The sequence below is a fragment of the Myotis nattereri genome, assembly GCF_964212035.1.
Source record: "Myotis nattereri genome assembly, chromosome: 15".
NCBI classification, from domain to species: Eukaryota; Metazoa; Chordata; class Mammalia; order Chiroptera; family Vespertilionidae; genus Myotis; species Myotis nattereri.
In genome coordinates, this window is record NC_138090.1 from 55,067,063 (window position 1) to 55,086,898 (window position 19,836).

Here is a 19,836-nt window from a genome sequence, read left to right on the forward strand (position 1 = left end):
TTATCATATAAGCCCTGGGGTTGTTCCAGTAATCCAATTTTTGCCTTCATTGTTTCTTACATTTCAACAATCTTTGATTAAAATTTGTTTCTTATATTCCTAGTGTTCTGTTGTCTCATATATGATTACCTGCATCAGAGACTCTGCAGGCAGCCTTTTTTAGGATTATTTTTCATAATTAGAGTACTTGTTGGCATCTATTCCTTGTAGATGCTCACACCTGATTCTCCATAGAGTTACTCCCAGGGCTCTCCTGATTTTGGAATCTGAAGGGGTGGTGAGTTGTAGCATCCACTCTCCCAAACTCAGCTTTTGACTGTGATGTGCCCAGCAGGGGTGGCTCCAATGTGAGCCTCACACTCACACCTGGACAGACGCTCCTGTTGGACTAGGCTGGATTGAATTTGTTACACACACACACACACACACACGCACACACACACACTCACACACTCACTCACACACACTCACACACACACACACACACACACACACACACGCACTCACATATACACAGGTTTCAGTGCTGATCCTGGGCTGGGTCAGTGCATAGAGATGCCTCAATGCTCATCCTCAAGCATGAGAAATGGGGCAACCCACCTATCACCTTGTGCCCTATCCCCTCCCTGCCTTTGACAACCCTGTTGTCCCTCTCCTGTCCACATGGAGGTGGAGAACATCTCATAGAGGACCACTTGTGGTCAGCAGTGGCCACTTGCTTTGATCCCTTTTATTTGTTGTTGTTCCCTCTCTGTTTGGGGAACTCTCATTTCACTTCTGCTGCATTGACTGTGGTTGCATCTTTTAGAAATACTATTTCTTAGTAGTAAGGACAGATGAGGGCTCTTGAGTGGACACACCCATCCCTCATTTTGACTATGAAGTAAGACACATTGATCCTCCTATGTCTCATCCCACACTTCTTAATCAGGTCTGCAAAATTATCAAGTGCTGATCTCACCCACATCCCAGACACTGCTGATCCTACAACACTCTGAGAATTTGGCTTTATGCCTATGTGCTTCACACCAGGAATCCGAAGTGCAGAGATCGGCTGGTACTGCTCAACGTCACACAGACCAGGAATGATAGTGAAATATTTAAATATGAGCTTTGTCCCCAACATCAGAGCACTGGACCCCTTATTGACCCCAAAAGCTGAAGAGAGGAGGACAGAATGAGGGGACAGCTCTGCTTAAGGAACAAGGATCACTGTGGAGGCAGGAATGAGCCATATCTTATTTCCAGGAAACTTGGGTGGATGCCGTTGCAAGAAAAAGGAGAAGTCCATGGAGGGGGTGTGATAGAGAGAAAGCTATAATCTGGGGTCATAGAAGGGACCTGTTTCCTTCCTGTATTTATTCTGTGTTTCCCCTCAGTGCTCACTATCACAGTGACATAACCCTGAGCTGTGCAGTGAGAGGGTGAGCGTGTCTCTGCTGATCTGAGCTCTGCAGGCCACAGGGACCCACGTCTTCCTGAAGTGTCTCCAGGGCCCGGGTGGCACTGTCCATGGTGAGGATGACAGGGAGGTGCTGATGGATGGGCTGAGGAGGGAGGAGACCCCGTGGGGGAGGCTGTGACAGGGAAGGACGTGCCCTGGGTCACCTCACCTGCAAGGGGCGTCTCAGGAGGGAGGCTCCAGGTCTATTTTCTGCTTCACCATGAAAATGAGATCCAGGCTGCTAGAGAGAGGCTGTGCCCTCGCCTGTAGGCTACTGGCGTGACAACCCCATGACAGGCAGGGCCAGCCTCTGAGTGACCAACACCCATGCATCTGTCTGTCCACCCTACTAGGACCGTGGCCTCCTCCATATGCTCAGCTGAGGCCTCCGGGAGAAGTCGCCATGACCCCTACCGTCACGGCCCTGTTCTGCCTCGGTGAGATGGGAGGGGGAAGGGATTCTGGTCTGTGAGGACCCCAGGACTCAGGAGGCTCTTGGGGAGGAGGGTGCTGCTCAGCGTTCAGGGCAAATCTCTTACAGGGGCTGTCTTCCAGGGCTGAGTGTGGGCCTCAGGACCCCTGTGCAGGCAGGTGAGTCTGTCCCCAGGTGTCCCAGGTCCCCCTGTTCTCAGGGGACATGGGCCACCCCACAGGCAATAGGGGTAGGGGTGCAGATCTGTCTGACAGATGGGGGGCATCTGGGACTGAGTCCTGGGGACCAGAGATGGGAATGTCCTGTGACTCAGCCTCTGATTCTTTCCAGGGACCGTCCCCAAGCCCACCCTCTGGGCTGAGCCAAGCCCTGTAATCCCCAGCGGGAGCCCCATGACCATCTGCTGTCAGGGAATAAGAAAGGCTAAGGAGTACCTAATTTATAAAGAGGGAGGCACAGCACCATGGAAAGAACAGAAGCCACTGGAGCCTGGGGACAAGGCCAAGTTCTCCATCACACACATGACAGAGTGTGATGCAGGGAGATATCACTGTTACTACCTCAGCCCCACTGGCTGGTCACGGAACAGTGACTTCCTGGAGCTGGTGGTGACAGGTGAGAGGACACTCAGGGGTCCTAGCCTCAGGCTCTGCCCTCAGGAAGGGGGTCTGCTCTCAGGGTGTGTCTCTCTGACAGCCCACCCTGGGGCCATGAGGGAGGTGTGAGCCCATTTAACATGCTGCCTCCTCCTCTCCTAGGATTCTACAGCAAACCCAGCCTCTCAGCCCTGCCCAGCCCTGTCGTGACCTCAGGAGGGAACGTGACCCTCCAGTGTGGCTCAGGGCAGGGATTTGACAGGTTCATTCTGACTAAGGAAGGAGATCACAGGCTCTCCTGGACCCAGGACTCAGAGCCACAGCCCAGTGGGCAGTCCCAGGCCCTGTTCCCTGTGGACCCTGTGACCCCCAGCCACAGGGGGATATTCAGGTGCTATGGCTGCTACAGGAACAGCTCCCAGGTGTGGTCACACCCCAGCGATGCCGTGGAGCTCCTGGTCTCAGGTGACGCCCCCCCTCACCATGTCTTTCTGCTTGTCAGCTCAGGGTCCAGTCCTCAGAACAATCATGGGCTGAAAGGGAAGTGAGGTGGCTGTAGAGATGGTCACTTAGAAAGTATTTGTCCCTTAGCACAGCCTTACTCCTGTTCACCCCTCTCTCCCCTCTGCTGCCAGAATGTGTCTCAGGTGGGCAGTGGGAGGATCTTAGTGTGGGGACCCCTGGCAGATGCAGGAGAAGTCCGAGTGAAGTGGGAACTCCAGAGTCAGCCCAGGCCTCCCACCTCTCCTGTTCTCCTTCCCAGGACCCTCTGGGACCCCAGCTCTGCACACATGGTGTCCTCTTCGCTCAGATGGAGACAGGCCACCCCAGGATGTCTGAGCCTCTCAGAAGATCTAATGACCCCCATAGACCTAAGGACAGGCTTGTGACCCAGGGGGGCAGGGCGTCAGGGAGAGATCTCAGGGGAACCACAGGCCTCCAGGGTCTCCCTGGATTCACCTCTCCCCGCCTCACATGGAGTCAGGCCTTAGAGAGGGAAGTGAGGCAGGTGGCAGGTGGGGAGGTCATGGCTGAGGGAGATGTTGGGGCTCAGGCTGGGGAAGGGGGAGTCAGGCTCAAGTGGGGAGAAAGCAGACCCTGCCCCTCGCCTTTCATCTTGATCCCAGAAAGCTCTGAGCAATGGACCCTCCTTCCCCTCCCCCAACCCAGGGAGTTGGACCCACAGAGGGGAATTGGGAGTCTCTGTGGGGAGGTGGTAGGTACCTCCCTGTAGGAAACAATGGCTGAGTCATGAGACTGTTCTGGAACCTCTGAAGTCTCTCACTTGGACACGCCCTTCCCCTGTCTGGGCCTCAGTGTCTCCAACTGTAAAAGGAGGGAATTCTGGTCCAGAGCTTAGATTCCCTCTCAGTTCTGGCCCTGACCTCCTGGGAGAGGGGCCTCACAGGGAAACCCCCAGGACGTGATGTTATGGGGCCTGTCCCCTCTGTGTCAGTGATGGTGACACTGTACAGGGAGGGACAGGCAGGACAAGGGTCCGGGCATCCAGTCCTCCCCCTCAGCTCAGGCTCAGCTCAGAGGAGGGAACAGGGTGGATCAGCCCTGGTTCAGCTCCTGGCTCTGCTGCTCCTGCTGTGGGGCTGGGCGGCCCCTTCTCTCCTCTGAGTGTCGGGTTCCTGTCTGCTCATCCCTGGCCTCATCCTGCTCACAGGCTGCTGGGAGATGAGGTGACTTAGGTTTTCACAGAGCTCAGGAAGGCAGAGCCCCCAGCCCAGCCCGACCTTCCCAAGGGTCTTCAGGGACTGCAGGTTGGAGATGGACCCGGGAGAGACTCGGAGTCCACACCACACCCTTCCCCTCCTGTCCCTGCTGTGATGGGGCGGGTAATGAGGAAGGACCCTCAGCTCCAGATGATACGTGGACAGGCCCCTGCAGAGGAGGAGCCCAGAGCACGAAGCTGGTGTCTCCCTGGGGGCAGCATGAGGACAGCACAGGGAACCCACAGTCTTGGGTTCTAGTCCCAGCCCTGCCCCGTCCAGGCCGGGCGACCTGGGGCAGGAGATTAACCTCTCTGAGCCTCAGTGAAGTGGGTGGTGGGGTCAGCATCCTTGGTGCATAAGGTGAGAGGAGATGAGTGACAGACCCCAGCAGGAGCCTCACACACAGTAGGTGCTCATGAAATGGCATCACTGGCTCATTCATAACGTCATGAGGGGGAGACAGGCTGCCAGGTCTTTCAGGTCTGATTTCTTTCCTGGAATCATCCCCAAACTCTCCATCTAGGCTGACTCAGGCCCCATCATCACCAAGGGGAGCCCCTTGACCAGCTGGAGTCAGGGAACTCTGCAGGCTAGTGCCTACGTTCTATATGAAGAGAGGGGCTCTGAGCCCTGGGATATGAGAATCCCACAGGACTCCAGCTACGAGGCTAGTTTCCTCACCAAGAGGGCAGAGAGGAGCTGGGAGGGGTCACAGACAGTGTCTCTGGAGAAGGAATAGGTCACTCAGCTCAGGGTCGAGGGCGTGAGGGGAGGGGTAGCTCTCTATTCATCACAACCTTCCTCTCCCCAGGAATGTACAGGAAACCCTCCCTCTCAGCGCAGCCGGGACCCTCAGTGCCCAGGGGGGTGAACGTGACCCTGCAGTGTGGGTCTGAGATCTGGTTTGACACCTTCCACCTGCACAGGGAGGGGTCACTGGACCCTCCCCAGCACCTTCGTCTGCAGGACACGTCTGCACCCTCTCAGGCCACCTTCACCCTCAGCCCTCTGAGCTCAGGCCACCAGGGGACCTACAGGTGCTATGGCTCAAACAGCACCTCCCCCTACCTGCTGTCACAGCCCAGTGACCCCCTGGAGCTGGTGGTCTTAGGTGAGTTGCCCTGACCCCATCCTTTCTGTGCAGTCAGATCAGGGCCCTGTTCCTAGGAGAGTGGGTGACAGTAATAAACAAGGAGGTGGAGCAGGTCCCACAGAGCATGTCCAGCCTATGAGAGAGCCTATGAGACAGGGCCTCCTCTCCTGAACCCCACTTCTGATCCTCAGCAGAGATGAAGCGTAGGGAGGGCGAGTGAGATATGAGTGAGATGAGCAGGAATGTGATTAGACTGAGCAGAGAACACAGACCCCCAACACTCACCACCTGACATCTTCATCTCAGAATCTGGGTCCCTGTAGTCCCAGCCCCACTGGACTCTCTCCAATAGAGAAGCATCCTGCCTGTGGGCACCACACGGCACGGCCCCCTGTGCTCACCTGGAGGCCTCCAGGCCCTCGGTGCTCACCTGAGAACAAGGAGGGACCCTGCAGGCCTCATGGGGACCTGGGGCCTCCGCCCAGACTCTGTGCATTCCCCTCTGCTCAGCGTCTCTGTGCACACGGGTCCATTATGGCTCCTTTTAGAGAAACTTCAGGCAATACTTCAGTCTATAAGCTCACAATTTAAATGATATTATATGGAGTCCAGATAGAAATATAAACATTCTATTCCTCTTTTCATGGGGAGCAGGTGAAATTCAGACATTTTTTAATGAAGAATAACTTCTTGTTTATATAAAGTCTACATTCACACATTTTCAAATCAGCTTTATGCATGAACCTTAGAAGCACGTGACAGCTCTTTGCAAAACTGTGTAAATGCCCAGCCCACTTAGAGAATTGCACCTCTCACATTGTAATTTGTGAGAAAGCTGTTTGATTCCTGTACATTTTCTAAATGGTAGTAAGTGCACATCGGAAAGCTCTTGGTTTGGGCATAGTTATCTCATGACCTGTTAGCCTCCTAAAGACTCTCTCCCTGTGGACTGTTTTTCAGTTGATCCCTCCAACATGCTGATAAAATTATAATCCCCACCAGGCCAAGGAAATGTCACTTCTTTATTCCCAATGGCATACCTACTTTTCTCACTCCACACCTAATACAATGAAATGAGGGATTAAAATGTTCCAGAGTTTCTCTTCCAGAAAACAGCTTAATTCACACCCAACCTTATGTCATGGCAAACCCATTAAGAATTCTACATTTTAAAGAGATCAAGTAAAGGACTTGTATGCATGCATATAAGCATAACCAATGGACATAAGACACTGGGGGATAGGGGAGGCTAAGGGACTGTCTAGGGCGGGGGGATAAAATGGACACATATGTAATACCCTTTGTAATACTTTAAGCAATAAATTAAAAAAAAAAGAATTCTACATTTTATATTGAAAGCACTATTGGTCGCTTTGTTCCAATCCGTTCTTCTGTTTCATTAGGGTTTACTAGGAATGCTCTCTTTTCCTGGCAGACACACATCTCCTCCTAATTATCTTTTCTCTGATTGTAACCACATGACACACATTACAGAGACTTCTTAGCGTCACCCACTTGCATATTAACGCAACTGAGTGACTCGGATCATCCATGTGCATTTTCTGAATTGTGGAGCTGACATTTAGAGTTAATGCATGGATCACTGTAATGAGGGAAAAGCCATAATTTCTGTTTCCATCATGGGATTCATATAAAAATGGGGTAAGAGATTGACCTAATTTCCTGCTTTTGGTGCTCAGTAAATATTTAAATTAGGGGCATTTTCTCAGTGATTTAAATTTGAACCAGAAATGTGGACTTCCTTGGTTTCGATCTTAGTTGTGTTTTGAGTTTAAAAAAATATCACATGATTACCTTCCACATTCCCATACTTTTCATCTGGAAAATATATCTACCACTGTAGGTATTTGTTATTGTAAAATAAGGTGAGTTAATAAAAGAATCAATAGATGAACAACTTCAAGTGAAGATGAACATAGCAGACCCTGAGAGGAGGGGCCTGGTCGGGGTGGGGGGAAGGACACCCAGCCCAGACTTTCACCCCTTCCTGCTCCTGAGATTCAGGAGCCCCTGACACCAACCCCTCCTCCATGGACCTTGGGTCCCCAGCTGTTGAGAAGGTGGGATCTCTCAGCTGTAGGGGAATAAGCTCACGGGGTCTTGATCCACTGACTGAACACAGAACACACAGCTCTTAGTTATTCCTGAATTGAGGCCATTTCTTACTCACCCTCAGTTCTTGGGCACAGCTAACTCTGATCAAGGTGACTCAGAGCATGTGCAGAGTTCAGACATCAGAGGGACACTGATGTCAAGGGGAGGTGGGAGCCCAGGTTGAACATCAAAATCCTGGAGATTAGGGTCTGCCCTGACCTCTGAGACTTCTTTACCCACAATTCTTATTTTTCCATCCCCAAGACTACACAGTGGAGAATCTCATCCGGATGGGCATGGCTGGCTTGGTCCTGGTGGTGCTCGGGGTGCTGCTATTTGAGGCTCGAAACAACCCCATAAGGACCCTCGATGCAGCCAGGATGTGAACACAGAGGGAACAATGCACCGTTCAGAGTGGGGGAGCCTTGGAGCCCATCTGAGCATCCCAGGAGGTGCTGAAGGAAAGTGGGGACCATAGTTGGGGAATCTGTCTGCTGAGAATGTCCAGGGGGGTAGATGTGGTAGGCGAGGTTTGGGTGCAGGAGAACGTGGGCCATGTCCCTGTAGAGGACGCCTCCTCCACCCATCTGGGTGCTCTCCCTCCCTCCCTGTCCTTGGTCACTCTCCTTCATTGCCCTTCTGTTCTCACCCTGTGACGTGAGGGTCGGTCCCACATGGCTGGTTCAGATTCACATCTATACACGCCTTCATGCTGCGTCACATCCATCCCAACAAAATGAGGTGTCTTCACAACCCTGGGATTAGTTTAAACCATAAAGAACAAAGGACAGGTACCTGGTCCATAGTGGGAAAACATCATAATAATGCAGCTCAGGGAAAGAATCAGGACACAAAAGGGAATCAGGTTTTGTGTGATTTCATTTATGCAAAATGTCAAGGAGAAGGAAACCCATAGAAACAGAAATCAGACTGGTTTGTCTGGGGTTGACCAGGAGAACAGCTGGGAGATGGGCTGTCTGCTTGTGTTATTTTTTTATTTGTTCATTTGTGTTTTTTTTGGTAGGGGGAGTTTAAAACTTTCGTGAACAAGATAGATGTTGTCATTGAGACATTGTGCATTTACTGCATTCTATTGAATTTCATATTTCAAAAGGCCCAATTGTATGTTATGTGACTGTTGCTTCAATAAAAATAAATGCAAGTGAAACACGCATGGTTCCCTACAGCTCCCTTATACCTTGGAGGTTGCCCCACTTGTGTCCGTAGAGTTTTATAGGAGCAGGACTCCCACCAGGTCAGAGGTGCCCTAAGTGCTTTAGTGCTTAGGACCAACACACTCATTAAATTTCCACCTTCACTCCTGACTGGGGCTGAGTCTAGGATCCAAAATGAGACCCACCATCCCTGTATCCTTTTGTCTGCGCTCATCTGCCATTCAACCAAGGATGCACTACAGCTTCTGATTCACCTTGTAGGCTTGGGGGATATACATGTGGCCTCCAAATATCCCTTCCCACCACACGCCTCCCATACACACACCTTCATCAGGTCTGAAAATGACAGCGGATTTCTGGCAGTTGTGGCTCAGTGGTTGAGTGTAGACCTCTAAACCAGGAAGTCATGGTTCTATTCCTGGTCGGAGCACATGCCTGGGTTGTGGATTCCATCCTCAGTGTGGGGCTTGCAGGAGGCGTCCGATCAATGATTCTCTCTTATCATTGATGTTTCTATCTCTCTCCATCTCCCTTCCTCTCTGAAATCAATAAAAATATACTTTTTTAAAAAAGAAAGAAATTAACAACCGATTGGTGTTCTTCATGACTCAGGCACTGCTGATCCTCATAACAACCCTCAGAAGTGAGGTTTCACAATTTTGCCCAACAGGCAAAGAGGAAGAGGACAAGGACTGGCTCAAAATAGAGGCTCAATAAACGTGTCTCCAGTTCTTAGATTACAACCTGGGTTTTGTCTCCAACACAATCTTCTACCCAAAGCATAGAGATGGAATAAACAGCATTAGACAAAGAGGTACAGTCTGGGGGACAAGAGGTGGTGAGGAGGCAGAAAGGACAGCGCAGGTTTGATGGAGAGGGATGGAGCGCAGGAGCTCTGCTCACAGAGACAAGGAAGTCAGAGAGAGGAAGTGATAGGGAGAAGCAGCAGCTCACACGCAGGCCTGGAGGCTAGTGCTGGTTGCCTCTGTGGGTGAGTTGACAGTTTTGTAACATCCCCCAGGCCTCCTGTTCCTCTTGGGGTCAGCAACCTGGATACAGCCCCGTTGGCGCCTGTAGGCAGTCATGGTGGAGAGATGAGGAGCCCTCCATTCTCCCCTTTCTGTCTCACACTGAACCAATCCCAGCATTCTGGCTCCCAGTTCTTCCTGTGACCCAGTTCTCCCCACAGACAAGCTCAGGCGAAGACCCAGGACAGCTCGTTGGTGTGACCACATCAGCTCCTTCTGGCCTCCTCCAGACGCTCACTCTTGGCTGAAGTGTTTCATTCTCATGGCCCCAAACATACCTGTCACTGACTATCCCCTGCACAAAGCCTGTCCACAGGTATCCCTGACTCCAGCCACATCCAGGATCTCCACCCAGTACTTCGCACTGCTGCTGATCAGGCTGAGCTACACTCTCCAGCCCCAGTGAGGTCAATGCCTCCTCCAACCTAACTCATCCCGCGAACCTCCTCCCCTCCCCCAACACACAACCTGGGTTAGGACCACATCGTGTCCCCTCACAGGGCCCCCTGAGCCCGTCTGAACAGAGCTCCCTCCTCTCCTAACCTCCTAGACCAAAAAAGAATACATTTATTTCCAAAATGTATTCCTTACATTTTGGAAATAAATCAACAGGCTTTGCAATAATCAATGTGTGATCCAAAACAGAAGTGAATATTTTAGATTAAATGATAATGTAAATACTACACATCAAACCTATGAAATGAAAAAAGAAAAAACCATGTGTGTTATGTGTGTGAGCATATGTGTGAGAGTATAAGTGTTTGCATAAATGTGTATGTGTGTGTGAGTGTGGGTGAGTCTATATATATGTGGGCTGTATGAATACATATGTGAATGTTTGAGAGTTGTGTGTGTGTGTGTGTGTGTGTGTGTGTGTGTGTGTGAAGGTTTATTTGTGTGTTTTGGGTGTGAGTGTATTATTGTGTGCGTTTGAATGGGCCTATATATGTGTCAGTAGGTGTGTATGTGTGAGTTGTAGTGTTTGAGTGTATATGTGTTCTGGTATTTTAGTTTGACTGTGTACATGTGTGTGAATGTATATGTGTGTGAGTGTCTGAGTATGTATGTTTGTGATCACTTATCCCTGTAAGAGTTGTGTGACTAGTAATGAGAGTGGATATGTGTGCATGAGTGAATATGTGTGTAACAGTATGTAGACATGAGTGTGTGTGAGCCTGTGTGAGCATATATGGATGTGAGTGTGTATGTGTGAGTGTATGTATCTAAGAGTGCTTAAATATGTATGCTTATGTGTGTGTAAGTATCAGGTGTATGAGTGTGAGTATATATGTGTGTGAGAGTGTATGTGTGATAGTGTGTGAGTGTGTGGATATGTGTGTGTTCATGGGCAGCTATACCCATCTGTCTGAGGGAAGCAGAGGTGAGAGCTGAGGTGGGAGGGTCACATCTGGATGATGAACAGCCCTGAGTTCAGAAGGAAGAACCTGGATTCACCTGAAGACAGTGAGGACCATGGAAGGGTTTTAGGCATAAACAGCTTCTGAAAAGGAGTTGCAAGGGCAGATGTGGAGGGTGAACTGGAGAAGGTAGTGAGGGTGTGGAGCTCAGAGCTCAGGAAGGTGGTGGACATGACTGTTGCCATGAGGGTGTGAAGGTGACTTCCCTCCCTGCCTTGTTGACTGGGGGCACCAAGGGGCCCTCAGGACAGTGAGTCCAGGGGTGGGGGAGGGAGGAGCCTGGGGGCTGCGCAAGATGCATCTGCTCCCACAGGCAGCTCAGCGCCTCCTCCTGTCCCTGGGATGCAGGTCCTATGTCTCACACAGGTTCCCCCTGACTCTCTGTCTCTGGGAGCAGCGGGAACTCTCCATGTCCTGGGGGACAATCATCGAGTCATTGCTGCCCCTTCAGAGCACCTTTGAGGCCGGGTGTCACTCTCTTCTTCAAACTGTGGAGACTCATCAGGACTCAGACAAGAACAACATTCATGGGAATCCTGTACCAAGGCATACCACACACAGACACATTAAATATCAGTTGTGGCGCTACCATCTGAGTGCCTGAAGGACTATTGAGCAGGCTACTTCCTCCCATGACTTCTCAGCAAAACAAAAGCCTCCCACACAAAGATGATGAGAATTTTTCTGGCCTGAGATAGGGAGGAAATGAAACCAGCCATTCAATGCAGATGGAGATGTTGCTGTTTTGAGAAATTGAAAAGCAGAGACACCTTGTCCAAAGGAGCAGAAGGAAGACTCCAGGTCAGACCCCTCGCGTGGAGTCACCTCGATCATGACAGACCTTTGCCGGGCTGCATGGAGGTCATGGCCTTTCGATCAGGTGGTGCTGGGCCAGTGGGTGAGTCTGTGGGACACAGTGAACATCTTACCTGCCTCCTCCATTTACAATAATCAATGTTAGATGGGCGACAGATCAAAATGTGAAAAAGAAACCAACTACTTTTTCTTTTGCAAAAAGAAAAAGGGGAAACTATCTTACTAGTATGTGGGAGACACATTTTTCCTCAATGTGGACACAAGAACGTGAACTCAGGGGGGACATGGACACAGTGGATCCACTAAGATGAAGAACTTCTGTTCCTTATAGACACCAGCGAGACAGTGAAGACGATAGATATTTGCGATGTCAAAATGAGACCACGGACTGGCATTCAGATCATTAGGAAACATGTACAAGTTGTTATGTGGCAGCAGAGAGCAATAGAGAAGCAAGCAAAAACTTAACACGCAACTGATATTGACATGCAAATGTGCAGTGACTTTGTTTAAAGTGATGAGCTGTCTTGGCTGGTGTTTCTCAGTGGTTAGCACATCAGCCTGACCACCGAAGAGTCACAGGTTTACTTCCAGGTCAAGGGCATGTGCCTTGGTTGCAGTTTTGACCATGGCCCTCATGTGGGATGCAACCTATTGACGTCTCTCACATTGATGTTTCTCTCTCTCATCCCTCTCTCCCTTCCATCCTCTCTAAAAATCATTGGAAATAATATCCTCAGGTGAGGAGTAACAAAACAAATTTTTAAATAAAAGGTGCTGAGCTTTATAAGTCATTGAAGAAATAAATATGCATCAAACCACAGGGTTGGTACCAATACTTACACTGAATAAGGAACATGAAAAAGGCAGGAAACACAAAGGGTGGGCAGGGATGGGAACCCACCAGGACCCTTGAACCAGGGAAAGTCGAGGAAATACTGAGGCCCCTGGGAATCTGCTCAGCAGAATCTTTCATAAATGAGCTCCCTCAAGAGCCGTGGTCGGGTGTCCCATTGGGCTGTTCAGAGCCAGACTCTCAGGGGCTGAGTCAGGACCAGAACCTGGGTCCCGCCCTCCCTGAGCAGGAGTCAGACCAGCAGACACATGAGACCCTGAGGCTCAGGTGAGACCTCAGACACTGCTGACCAGCCTCCTGAAACCTGGACGCCCCGTGAGCCCTCATTCTGGGGAGATCCAGTGCCAGGCCCAGGGCGGGGCTGACTCCTTGCTGTGGGGTGTGGTAACCCTGAAGGGTTGCAACAGCCTTTAACTGATCACATCCTGTGAGGCTCTGTTCTGCAGGCTCAGGCTTCCTCCATCTGCAGAGCAGGAGCCCTCAGAGCAGACGCCATGGCTTCCATCCTCTCTGTTCTTCTCTGCCTCGGTCAGTTATGGACACGGGGAGGGGGCGAAGGAGGGGCAGCTTCATCCTCTTGTTTATGGGGAACCTCAGGCTCAGGCAGCTCGAGTGGACGGGGCACTGATGGGAAGGGAATCAGCTCAGACATCCGGGTGCAAATCTCTCACTGACACTCTCTTCCAGGTCTGAGTCTGGGCCAGCGGATCCACGTGCAGGCAGGTGAGTCCTCCCCAGGCTCCATGTCCCTCCTCTTACTCCACCGCTGGGGCTCAGGAGGAAGCACAGAGGTGCTGGGATGAGGTGATAAAAGAGGAGGTTCTAGCCCTAAGCTAGGAAATGAAGGTGGGGAACGTCTTGGAAATGCAGCCTCTGGTTTCCTTCCAGGGACCCTCCTCAAACCCACCCTCTGGGCTGAGCCAGCGTCTGTGATGTCCTGGGGGAGCCGCGTGACCCTCTGGTGTCAGGGGACTTTGGAGTCCCAGCAGTTCTGTTTTGAGAAAGAGGGAAACACATCACCCTGGTGCAGAGTGAAACCGCTGCCTCTGGTGGACAAGGGCACGTTCAGCATCACAAGCCTGACAGAGAGTGGTGCTGGGAGATATCGCTGTTACTATTACAGCCCTGCTGGCTGGTCAGAGCGCAGTGACCCCCTGGAGCTGGTGGTGATGATAGGTGAGAAGACATTCAGGGGTCCCAGCATCAGGCTCTGCCCTCAGGAAGGGGGTCTGCTCTCAGGGTGTCCCCCTCTCACAGCCCAGCCCTGGGGGAAATTAGGGAAGTCAGCCCATGTAACACACTGCCCCCTTCTTTCCTAGGAACCTACAGCAGACCCAGCCTCTCAGCCCTGCCCAGCCCTGTCGTGCCCTCAGGAAGGAACGTGACCCTCAAGTGTGGCTCATGGGAGGGATTTGACAGGTTCATTCTGACTAAGGAAGGAGACCACAGGCTCTCCTGGGCCCTGGACTCACAGACACACCTCAGTGGGCAGTCCCAGGCCCTGTTCCCTGTGGGCCCAGTGAACTCCAGCCACAGTGGGACATTCAGATGCTATGGCTGTTACAGGGACAAGCCCCACGTGTGCTCACAACCCAGTGACCCCCTGGAGCTCCTGGTCTCAGGTAAGTCACATTATTATCCCTTCCATTGATTCTGGCACCAAACTGGGGTATTATTAGGGTCATTACTTTGAGTTGTCCCCATGTGAGAGGGTGAGGTCAGGGCATCACAAGGGTTCCTGGGCCAGAGACACAGAGACAGTGAGACTGGGAGGCTAGGCCAGGAGCAGGGTTTTGTGGGAGGAGCAGCCCCAGTAATTCTTGTCTGGTCTCCCCAGGTGAGTCTGGGAAGCCCTCCCTCCTGAGCCAGCAGGGCCCCATCGTGGCCTCTGGACAGAGCCTGACCCACCAGTGTCGCTCTGATGTCGGATATGACAGATTTGCTCTGTCCAAAGAGTGGGGATGGAACGTCCCCCAGAGCTTAGGCTGGTCTCTCTCAGGCCCACTTCCTCTTGACACTCAGAGAGGCTGACAGGGGGGCGGGTACATGTGCTAGAGTAGGAACAAACTTTTCTTTGAGTGTTTGGCCCAGTAACCCCCTCCAGACATCCTGGTGGCAGGTGAGGAGCCAGTGGGTTCACTCAGGGACCCAGACTCTGCACAGGCCCCTGCTGGGGGTCTCGGGTGGTGAGGCCAGAAAGAAAGTGCAGGGCCCCAGGGAGGGGGCGAGACAGAGAGAGACAGGGGGTGGGAGGGGAGAGGGGGAGACTCAGAGAAACGGAGACAGACAGAGGAGGGTCCTCAGAGAGAGGCCTGGTGACTCTCAGGTCAGAACAAGGTGGGCAGCCCACCCAGCTGAACCTATGAACCAGGAGGTCGCAGTTCAATTGCAGGTGAGGTTGCATACCCAGGTTTCCAGCTCAATCTCCAGGTAGGGGCATGCATGAGGAAGCTGATCATATCTTCTTTCTCATCATTGATGTTTCTATCACTCTGTCCCTCTCCTTTCCTCTCTGCAACCGATCTGTATTATAAAAGGCCAGTGGCCGTAATGCATAGGAGGTGCATTGATGGGTCTTGCGGCGAGGCGGGTCTGGGGTTCTGCTGGCGGGTTCTTGATCTTGTGTGATTTCACATGCTGGGCCTCTAGTATATATATTTATTTAACATATAAGGTGGGAAGGCAGGCCTCAACCCCCCCCCCGCCAGGACATCTGCCTGACAGACACTCCCTCTCAGTGCAGCTAGGCCCCAGGGTGGCCTCAGAGGTGAACATGACCCGGCTGTGTCAGTCACAGAGCCCGAGGGCCACTTTCCTTCTGACCAAAGAGGGGAAGCCGATATCCCCTGTGTCATAGATCAAGGCACGGAGCTGGGCAGTTCCAGGCAGAGTTCTCCATGAGTCCTGTGACCTCAGCCCTTGGGGGCACCTACAGGTGCTACACCTCACAAAGCTCCTCCCCCTACCTGCTGTCACTCCCCAGTGAGCCTCTGGAGCTCCTGGTCTCAGGTGAGGGCCCCTGACCCTGTCATTTCTGAGCTCAGTAATCGATGGTTCTGTGTAAGGAAGAGGTGAGGCTAGGGTGGAAGAAATACAATAAGAGTGTCTTGAGCTGAGCTGTGGGATGAGGTGGGGAAGGCCTTTGTAACGCAGCCTCTTGTTTTCTCCAGAAACCTTCCCCAAACCCTCACTCTGGGCTGAGCCAGCCTATGTGATCCCCCTGGGGAGGCCCCTGACTATCTCCTGTCAGGGGACCCCAGGGGCTGAGGAGTACCGTCTGGATAAAGAGGGAAGCCCCACACCATGGAAAAGAGAGAAGCCACTGAAGTCCGGGGACAAGGTGATGTTCTCCATCACACACATGACGGAGAGTGATGTTGGGATATTTCGCTGTTACTCTCTCAGCCCTGATGGCTGGTCAGAGCCCAGTGACCCCCTGGAGCTGGTGGTGACAGGTGAGAGGACACTCAGGGGTCCCAGCCTCAGGCTCAGCCCTCAGGAAGGCGGTCTCCTCTCAGGGTGTCTCCCTCTCACAGCCCAGCCCTGGGGGACATGAGGGAGGAGTAAGTCCATTTAACAAGCTGCCTCCTCCTCTCCTAGGATCCTACAGCAAACCCAGCCTCTCAGCCCTGCCCAGCCCTGTCGTGCCCTCAGGAGGGAAGGTGACCCTCCAGTGTGGCTCAGGGCAGGGATTTGACAGGTTCATTCTGACTAAGAAAGGAGATCACAGGCTCTCCTGGACCCTGGACTCACAGCCACAGCCCATGGGGCAGTTCCAGGCCCTGTTTCCTGTGGGCCCCGTGACCCCCAGTGATAAAGGGCCCTTCAGTTGCTATGGCTGTTACAGGAACAGCCCCCAGGTGTGGTCGCACCCCAGTGATGCTCTGGAGCTCCTGGTCTCAGGTGAGTCCCACTATTTTCCCTTCCATTGATTCAGGCACCAAATACTGGGGTGTTATTAGAGTCATTAATTTGAGTGGAGCCCATGTGAGAGGTTGAGGGGAGCACAAGGACTTTTGGGCCAGAGACACAGAGAGAGAGAGTGAGACCTGTGGGCCAGGCTAGGAGAAGAGGGTTATGGGAGAAGCAGTCTCTGTAATTCACATCTGTTCTCCCCTGGTGAGTCTGGGAAGTCCTCCCCCGTGATCCATCAGGGCCCCATCATGGTCTCTGGACAGAGCCTGATCCTCCAGTGTCACTCGGATGTCTCCTATGACACATTCGCTCTGTCCAAGGAGGGGGAACGGACCTTCCCCAGAGCATGATTCCACTAGACACTGCTGTAGTGAGAAGTGTTCCCACCTGTGGCCACCACTCTACATGGCCCTGTGCTCACCTGGAGGCCTCCAGGCCCTCAGAGCTCACCTGAGACGCAAGGGGGACCATGGACAGCTCATGAGGAACTAGGGGATCCCTGCCCAGACTCTATGTGAAATTCGTGGCTGTGCTGTACATTTAAAAAAAACCCACAACTGTATTGTTGAGAGTATTACAGATGCCCTTACCCCTTTTTTTCGTTCCTCAACCCTTCTCCACCTGGTTCCCTTCCTGTTCTTCCTAGGCCCTCACCATGCTATTCTCTGTGTCCATGGGTTATGCGTATCTGCATGTAAATTCATTGGTTAATCTCTTCCCACTCCTCCCCCTGTCCCTCTGAGACCCATCAGTCTGTTCCATGTTCCCAGGCCTCTGGTTCAATTCTTTTTCTTCACTTTATTTTGTTCATTAGATTCCACATATAAGATTCCACATATAAGATCACGTGATATCTGTGTTTCTGTTACTAGCTTACTTCGCTTAGCATTATAACCTCTGGCATATTTTGCACACACCTCTCTATTATTGCTTGTGCTATGAAAACTTTTAAGCAATAGTTACTTACACATATAAATTTAAGGTTCAAACATTTAGGACTTAAACGAGGTAACTCTACTCGAACTGTCTTACAGAAGATGCTTCAAAGGTGTTGTGTATTTTTTTTTCCAGATGCATTTACCAGTTGTATTCATAAAACTGAACCCACCCTTAGCTCGAGAATTGCTCAAGGTCTACATAAATTCATGTCTGTATATCTCAGACCAGCCCATAGATATTTGGTCCTCATCCTTTGCTTAAATATAAGCTCTTATACCCAGATGAGGTAGCTTCCATGGCTCAGAATCCCACAATGAGCACAGAGATGGAAATAACTCATTGTTTTCTGCAATGAGAGACCATATGTCTCCCCAGTCCTGAATTCTCTAGGCAAAGCCAATCTGTGCCCCAAAGTGACTCAGAGAAGAATGCATGAAAGCAGCCAGGACCCTTCTCCAGCAGAGAAAAGGATTGTGGAGGGACTGGTAGCAGTTAGGTCATGAAAAAGGGGATAGTAATGGGGACGCTGGGCTCGAGTGGCATCAACACCTCACACAGCCCCACTCCTATCTGGTTCTCAGGAGCAGCCGACACCATCATCCCATCACAGAACAACTCAGACCCCAAGAGTGGTGAGTAGGAGACACTCTTCAGTTATGGGGTTGAGCATAGACGGTCCTGTCCTATCAAGGGGAGGTGAGAGCCCTGGTGGACATCCAGGGTCCTGGGTGAGTTTGTCCTGCCCTGACCTCTGTGTCCTCTTTGCCCATAATTCCCAGCCTCCCAGACCCAAGACTACACCGTGGAGAATTCCATCCGGTTGGGTGTGGCTGGATTGGTCCTGGGGGTGCTCGGGGTGCTGCTATTTTGGTCTCGAAACAGCCAGCAACAGACCCAGGATGCAGCCAGGACGTGATCACAGAGGGAACAATGCCCTGTTCAGAGAGGAAGCCTTGGGAGTGAATCTCATGTGCCCAGAATGTTCTGGAAGATAACATGGGACATATGCTGAGGGACCTGTCTGAGGCTCCTTGCAGATGGAGGAGTCATTGCTCATGTGCAGGGACAAAGTCTGGACCATCTGCCCTTGAACTGGGGCCCTTTCCGTCCCGACCACTGTCTCCTCGTCCTTATAGATTTCTCCCCTCTGGTCCTTTCACCTTTGCCCTTTTAATATAATAATTTGGGTGCTTATAAAATTCTTCATTAACTATTTACCCCTTCCTTGTACTTTTACCATATCCATTGGCCCCTCTTTTTTTTATTTGTAAAGGAGAGCTGGTGTACAATAAAGTGAGTTCTCATCTGTTTCCTCCACTTGACATGAACTATGAAGACACACGTTTCATGTGTCTATTCATGCACCTGACACTGCATGTTCTGTCTGCTTCTCTGAAAAATATCCACCCACTGGCCTGTAGGTGTAGCCAATGTCCTCCTCACCTCATTCTTCCTGAAACAACACACATGGCCCTTCTTTTTCTATTCCCGTACATCTGCCAGCACTTCTGTCTGGGAGGAAACTGCCTCCTCAGCTTTAGTATGATGATAATTAAGCCCTCCCTGTATGTCCCTGGTAGCTTTCAAGCTGCAACGTAGGTCCTGGAGTGCTTCAGGGCAAGAGAGTCCAAGTAAATGTGTTCACAGGCCCTTTAAGAGGAACACCTGGGACTCCAGAAACCCTCTGTCTCACTCAACCACAATCATCACAGGGTTTTACAACCAAAAGTTATGGGGACTTCTCTTCCCCGCACTGTAACCCTGGGCTGGAGGTTCTGATGGTGGTCTTGGACCCTCACAACTGAGGGAGGACCTTCACAACCTAGATGCCCCCCTGCTCCAGTTTTTAACCAGCCCACATGGGTATGGGACCAGCTCCTTTTCCTCACCTCCTCTCTATCAGTCTCTATTTGGCTTCTGCATATACTCAGTTATACAACTTCTGTTGGGCTACATTTCAGGCAGTTCTGCATGATGGATGTTCTGTAGTTTAGCTGTAATTTGATGTGGTTGTGGGAGGTTCCAATTACCATGCTTACTTACACAACCATCTTGATCAGAAGTCTCTATTCTCATGCATGTAAAGTTCTCAATTCCAGTCTCTCTGTCTTGTATTCTACAAAATTTCCTCAATGTTGTCTTCCAATTTTGTTATTGCATCTTCAGCTGTATCTTCTCCTGGGTGAAAACAAAATATTTGAGAGTGTTAAATCAAATCACGTTTTTTATTTTTATTGTATTTTACCACTATGTTGTTTAAGTAATGCCTTTCCAAAATTCTCTACAC

General features: G+C 51.2%; 2 protein-coding genes across 2 annotated transcripts in view; both read left to right on the forward strand.

Annotated features, from left to right (window-relative positions):
- The window catches only part of LOC308530473 (leukocyte immunoglobulin-like receptor subfamily A member 6), a gene marked incomplete at both ends in the record, with an annotated part of 73,621 nt that extends 55,156 nt beyond the window's left edge, over positions 1-18,465 (forward strand). Inside the window, one exon of the mRNA XM_081107145.1 lies at positions 18,397-18,465. Within this exon, the coding sequence (XP_080963271.1) occupies positions 18,397-18,465 (69 nt within the window). The remainder of the gene's footprint in view (positions 1-18,396) is intronic.
- On the forward strand, positions 1,848-18,189 carry LOC308531373 (leukocyte immunoglobulin-like receptor subfamily A member 6; the record flags this gene model as incomplete). The annotated part of the gene is made up of 14 exons (XM_081108320.1): positions 1,848-1,881; positions 2,000-2,035; positions 2,208-2,492; positions 2,636-2,938; positions 3,109-3,120; positions 5,006-5,305; positions 13,383-13,418; positions 13,584-13,871; positions 14,015-14,317; positions 14,533-14,650; positions 15,553-15,704; positions 15,956-16,150; positions 16,296-16,598; positions 18,131-18,189. The coding sequence occupies 14 exons, from the start codon at positions 1,848-1,850 to the stop codon at positions 18,187-18,189; spliced, it is 2,424 nt and encodes an 807-aa protein (XP_080964446.1).
- Positions 18,466-19,836: the final 1,371 nt, after the last annotated feature.